The sequence below is a fragment of the Macaca thibetana genome, chromosome 1 (genome assembly GCF_024542745.1).
Source record: "Macaca thibetana thibetana isolate TM-01 chromosome 1, ASM2454274v1, whole genome shotgun sequence".
Lineage (NCBI taxonomy): Eukaryota > Metazoa > Chordata > Mammalia > Primates > Cercopithecidae > Macaca > Macaca thibetana.
This window is the reverse complement of record NC_065578.1, coordinates 119119483-119125455: the sequence shown is the minus strand read 5'-3', so window position 1 is coordinate 119125455 and position 5973 is coordinate 119119483. Positions and strand designations below refer to the sequence as shown.

The 5973-nt window shown below is 42.2% G+C and overlaps 1 protein-coding gene across 1 annotated transcript; it reads left to right on the top strand.

Moving 5' to 3' along the window:
- Nucleotides 1–341: 341 nt before the first annotated feature.
- ADAM30 (ADAM metallopeptidase domain 30) lies at nucleotides 342–3108 on the top strand. The gene has a single exon (XM_050749918.1). The coding sequence runs from the start codon at nucleotides 524–526 to the stop codon at nucleotides 2951–2953; it is 2430 nt and encodes an 809-aa protein (XP_050605875.1). The 5' UTR covers nucleotides 342–523; the 3' UTR covers nucleotides 2954–3108.
- The last annotated feature ends 2865 nt before the right edge of the window (nucleotides 3109–5973 follow it).

Sequence of the window (5973 nt, the reverse complement as noted above, 5' to 3'; positions counted from 1 at the left end):
CTCCTTTCTTTTGAGGCAAGCAACCCTAGTGGAAAACTGGGAAACGTCCAACAATGAAGTTAGGACAGTGGCCCATAAAACATCGGATTCCAACCTGTGTCCTAAGGTGTAAAGACACAGACTAAAGGCACAAGATATAGTGAGCCTTTAACACTTTCTCCTTTGTTCTTCCTATTTATCTATTTCTTCTCTATTTCCGATGGTGTCCTTTACCCTCTCTCCATCCCACGTGCCAACAGTCCCACTTTTCTCCTTCATTCTCGCCCACGGTTTCCCTCCTTTCTTCCATCTGCGCCCAACGGTACGGCCCAGAAAACGAACTGGATGCGTTGGACAGGGCACGCGCGCACTGGGGACGCCAGCTAGACCGAGCCCTGGGAGGCAAGGGGATCCCCAAGAAACCCTGCCAGGGGAGCCGGGTTTTGCGCTCCGGCGCCTCTAGCGGCGGCCCCCAGAAGTCTGACTCGCGAGGCCCAAGTTGCAAGGACTGAATAGCAAACTGAGGCTGAGTAGGGAACAGACCATGAGGTCAGCGCAGATCTTACTCTCCCAATGCCGATTGCTCCTTGTACTGGTTCCGACAGTGCTCCTTCTTAACTCTCTTGGCGAAGATGTAATTTTTCACCCTCAAGGGGAGTTTGACTCGTTTGAAATCACCATTCCCGAGAAGCTGAGCTTCCGGGGAGAGGTGCAGGGTGTGGTCATTCCCGTGTCCTACCTACTGCGGTTAAAAGGCAAGAAGCATGTCCTCCATTTGTGGCCCAAGAGACTTCTGTTGCCCCGACATCTGCGCGTTTTCTCCTTCACAGAACATGGGGAACTGCTGGAGGATCATCCTTATATACCCAAGGACTGCAACTACATGGGCTCCGTGGAAGAGTCTCTGGACTCTAAAGCTACTATAAGCACATGCATGGGGGGCCTCCGAGGTGTATTTAACATTGATGCCAAACATTACCAAATTGAGCCCCTCAAGGCCTCTCCCAGTTTTGAACATGTCGTCTATCTCCTGAAGAAAGAGCAGTTTGGGAATCAGGTTTGTGGCTTAAGTGATGATGAAATAGAATGGCAGATGGCCCCTTATGAGAATAAGGCGAGGCTAAGGGATTATCCTGGATCCTATAAACACCCAAAGTACTTGGAATTGATCCTACTCTTTGATCACGGTAGGTATAGCTTTGTGAACAATAATCTTTCTCAAGTCATACATGATGGCATTATTTTGACTGCGATTATGGACACCTACTTTCAAGACGTTCGTATGAGGATACACTTAAAGGCTCTTGAAGTATGGACAGATTTTAACAAAATACGCCTTGGACATCCAGCGTTAGCTGACGTTTTAGGCAGATTTGTAATATATAAAAAAAGTATATTAAATGCTCGACTGTCATCAGATTGGGCACATTTATATCTTCAAAGAAAATATAATGATGCTCTTGCGTGGTCTTTTGGAAAAGTGTGTTCTCTAGAATATGCTGGATCAGTGAGTACTTTACTAGATGCAAATATCCTTGCCCCTGCCACCTGGTCTGCTCATGAACTGGGTCATGCTGTAGGGATGTTACATGATGAACAATACTGCCAATGTAGGGGTAGGCTTAATTGCATCATGGGCTCAGGACGCAGTGGGTTTAGCAACTGCAGTTATATCTCTTTTTTTAAACATATCTCTTCGGGAGCAACATGTCTAAATAATATCCCAGGAATACGTTATGTGTTTAAGAGATGTGGAAACAAAATTGTGGAAGACAATGAGGAATGTGATTGTGGTTCCACAGAGGAGTGTCAGAAAGATCGGTGTTGCCAATCAAATTGTAAGTTGCAACCAGGTGCCAACTGTAGCACTGGACTTTGCTGTCATGGTTGTCGGTTTCGTCCATCTGGATACATGTGTAGGCAGGAAGAAAATGAATGTGACCTTGCAGAGTACTGTGACGGGAATTCAAGTTCCTGCCCAAACGATGTTTACAAGCAGGATGGAACCCCTTGCAAGTACAAAGGCCGTTGTATCAGGAAGGGGTGCAGATCCAGATACATGCAGTGCCAAAGCATTTTTGGGCCTGATGCCGTGGAGGCTCCTAGTGAGTGCTATGATGCAGTTAACTTAATAGGTGATCAATTTGGTAACTGTGAGATTACAGGAATTCGAAATTTTAAAAAGTGTGAAAGTGCAAATTCAATATGTGGCAGGCTACAGTGTATAAATGTCAAAACCATCCCTGATTTGCCAGAGCATACGACTATCATTTCTACTCATTTAGGGGTAGAAAATCTCATGTGCTGGGGCACAGGCTATCATCTATCCATGAAACCCATGGGGATACCTGACCTGGGTATGATAAATGATGGCACCTCCTGTGGAGAAGACCGGGTATGTTTTAACAAAAATTGTGTCAATAGCTCAGTCCTGCAGTTTGACTGTTTGCCTGAGAAATGCAATACCCGAGGTGTTTGCAACAACAGAAAAAACTGCCACTGCATGTATGGCTGGGCACCTCCATTCTGTGAGGAGGTGGGGTATGGAGGAAGCATTGACAGTGGGCCTCCAGGACTGTTCAGAGGGGAGATTCCCCGGTCAATTCGGATTGTGTCCATCATAATGTTTCGCCTTTTTTTATTAATCCTTTCAGCGGTTTTTGTGTTTTTCCGACAAGAGATAGGAAACTATTTAAAATCCAAACAGGAAAAAATGCCACCATCCAAAGCAGAAACTGAACAGGAAGAATCTAAAACAAAAACTGGAGAGGAAGCATCTAAAGCAAAAACCGAACAGGAAGCATCTAAAGCAAAAACCGGACAGGAAGCATCTAAAGCAAAAACCGGACAGGAAGCATCTAAAGCAAAAACCGGACAGGAAGCATCTAAAGCAAAAACTGGACAGGAAGCATCTAAAGCAAAAACTGAAAGTAAAGGACCCAAAGCAAAGAGTGTCAAGAAAGAAAAAAAGTAACCAGTTAATCCATACTCATTCAGTAACACACGCTCATTTATTTAACCAGCTAAGCATTTATCCAAAGGCTTTCCATTCTTCTCCCAATATTTTTTTACTTTAATTTTTCCCACAAGTTTTAATCAGCAAATAAATGGCATTCTTGTTTTGGAAACAAACCAGTGCATTCTACTTCTCTAGTATTCACTTGCCCCTCAGTTTGTGATCAAGTTGTGGGTATTTTGAAAATCCTGCTCTAATGGCTTTTCCATACACTAAAGCTCTGAAAGTAGCGAGTTTCCTAGAATTACTGTTGTATTCAAGGTGTAATCTTATTTCTCAGAATCCCAGGGAACAAAGCAATTGTCTGCCTCTCCCTCTTCTTCCCTCAACTTGGTCCATGTGATCATCCACACCTGCACCCATGCTGATCAATAAATGCCGACAACATATTTTATGAATAAAAAAATGCTTCTAGAAGCATTTTCAGTATTTGGGGTGATCTCAGGTGGGTTAATGACACCGATCTGTCCTAACTCTTGCATTGCACCACAGTGCAATGATGACAAGATGATGCCAGGCCTTGGTGGTGTCCTGGGGCAAGGCTGTTAAGAAAATTCTCCATTCTTCCATCCCTTTACCCCTCCCAACCAACATCCTACTTTTTATCTGTGTGAATTTGGCTAATCTAGTTACTTCATATAAATAGAATCTCGTAGTATTTGCCCTTTTGTGACTGGCTTATTTCACTTAGCACCGCCTCCGGGGTTCAGGCCATTCTCCTGCCTCAGCCTCCGGAGTAGCTGGGACTACAGGCGCCTGCCACCACGCCCGGCTAATTATTTGTATTTTTAGTAGAGACAGGGTTTCACCATGTTAGCCAGGATGGTCTCCATCTGCTGACCTCGTGATCCGCCCACCTCAGCCTCCCAAAGTGCTGGGATTACAGGCGTGAGCCACTGTGCACGGCCTCCTGTTTCTTAGTCACATTTCTAATGAAAGATGAACTTGCAGCAGTCTCACAGGGAAAGCTGGTCCCCAGACGGTTTTTTTCTCAGCGTATGTGCCAGCAGCCTTCTAAGAGCTTCATGCGTATTACTAACATGCATACTGCTGAAAACAGTTCCATGAGATAGGTGTCATTATTTTCTCATTTTACAGAAGAGAAACTGAGGCACTGCGAGGTTAAATAACCTGCCTGAAGTTACACAGCTAATAAGTAATGACATTGTTCAAGGAAACTTTACATGAACATTAGAAAATTGAGTTGAGATCATTTATTTAAAAATCATAAGGATATTTACACATTAGGATTTTAAAAAATCTTTGAATGTAATAAAATACACATACTATAATATTGACCATCTTAACCGTTTTTATGTGTGTGGTTCAGCAGTGTTAAGTATTTTACATTGTTGTGCAAATAATCTCCAGAACTCTTTTCATCTTGCAAAACTGAAACCCCATACCCATTAAACCACAATTCTCCATTCTTCCATCCCTTTACCCCTCCCAACAAACATCCTACTTTCTATCTGTGTGAATTTGGCTAATCTAGGTACTTCATATAAATAGAATCTCATAGTATTTGCTCTTTTGTGATTGGCTTATTTCACTTAGCACAATGTCTTTAGGGTTCATCTATGTTGTAGTATTTTGTGTTGGAATTTCCTTATTTTGTAAGGCTGAATGGTAGCTAGATATTTCTGTGTACCACATTGTGTCTAATCATTCTTCACTGAGGGCCACTTGGGTTGCTTTTACCTTTTGCCTATTGTGAGTAAGGCTGCCATGAACATAGGTATACAAACATCTGTTCATGTCTCTGCTTTCAATTCTTTTGGATATAAATCCAGAAGTGAAATCGCTAGATCATGGGGTAGTTCTATTTTTAATTTTTTAAGGAATGCCATACTGTTTCCCATAACAGCTGCACCTTTTTATATTCCCACTAGCAGTGTACAAAGGTTCCAATTTCTCTACATCCTCCCCAACACTAGTATTTTCTGGTTTTTACAGATAATAGCCGTCTTAATGGGTATAACATGGTGTCTCATTGTGGTTATGATTTGCATTTCTCTAATATCAGTGATATTGTGCATCTTTTCTTGCGCTTATTGGCCATAAGGATATCTTTTTTTGGAGAAATGTGTATTCAAATCTTTTGTCCATTGTTTGAGTTGTTTGGTTTCTTTTTTGTTGAACTGTAGGAGTTCCTTAGATATTCTGGAAATTAACCCTGTATCCAAATATATGACTTGAAAATGTTTTCTCCCATTCTGTAAGTTGCTTTTTCTTTCTGTTGATTTTGTGCTTTGATGCACAGAAGTTTTAAATTTTGATGTAGTACAGTTTATCTATGTTTTACTTTTGCTTCCCGTTTTTCAGTGTCATATCTAAGAAATCCAGTTAACCAAATTCAGTATCATAATACACTTTTTCCTGTATTTTTTTCTTTTCTTTTTTTTTTTTGGGATGGGATCTCGCTCTCTCACCCAGGCTGGAGTGCAGTGGCATGATCTCTGTTCACTGCAACCTCTGCCTCCTGGGCTCAAGCAATTCTCCTGCCTCAGCCTCCCAAGTAGCTGGGAATACAGGGCATGCACCCCCATGCCCAGCTAATTTGTATGTTTTTCTCTAAGTGTTTTACACTTTTAGGTCTTACATACAGGTATTTGATCTTTTTTTTTTTTTTTTTTTTTTTTGAGATGGGGTCATGTTCTGTCACCCAAGCTAGAGTTTGCAGTGCTGTGAACACAGTTCACTGCAGCCTCAACCTCCTGGGCTCAGGTGATCTGATCCTTTCACCTCAGCCTCCCAAGTAGCTGGGACTACAGGCATGTGCCACCACACCCAGCTATTTTTTTTTCTGGTTTTTTTTTTTTTTTTTTTTTTTTGCAGAGATGAAATTTCACATGTTGCTTAGGTTGTCTCTAACTCCTGGGCTCAAGCAATCCTCATGACTCAGCCTCCCAAATTGTTGGGATTATAGGCATGAGCCACCATGCTTGGCTTTTGAACCATTGTGAGTTAACTTTTGT

Bases quoted from the DNA above. Each gene is read 5' to 3' on its own strand.
- ADAM30 (XM_050749918.1), top strand. From the start codon at position 524: ATGAGGTCAGCGCAGATCTTACTCTCCCAATGCCGATTGCTCCTTGTA.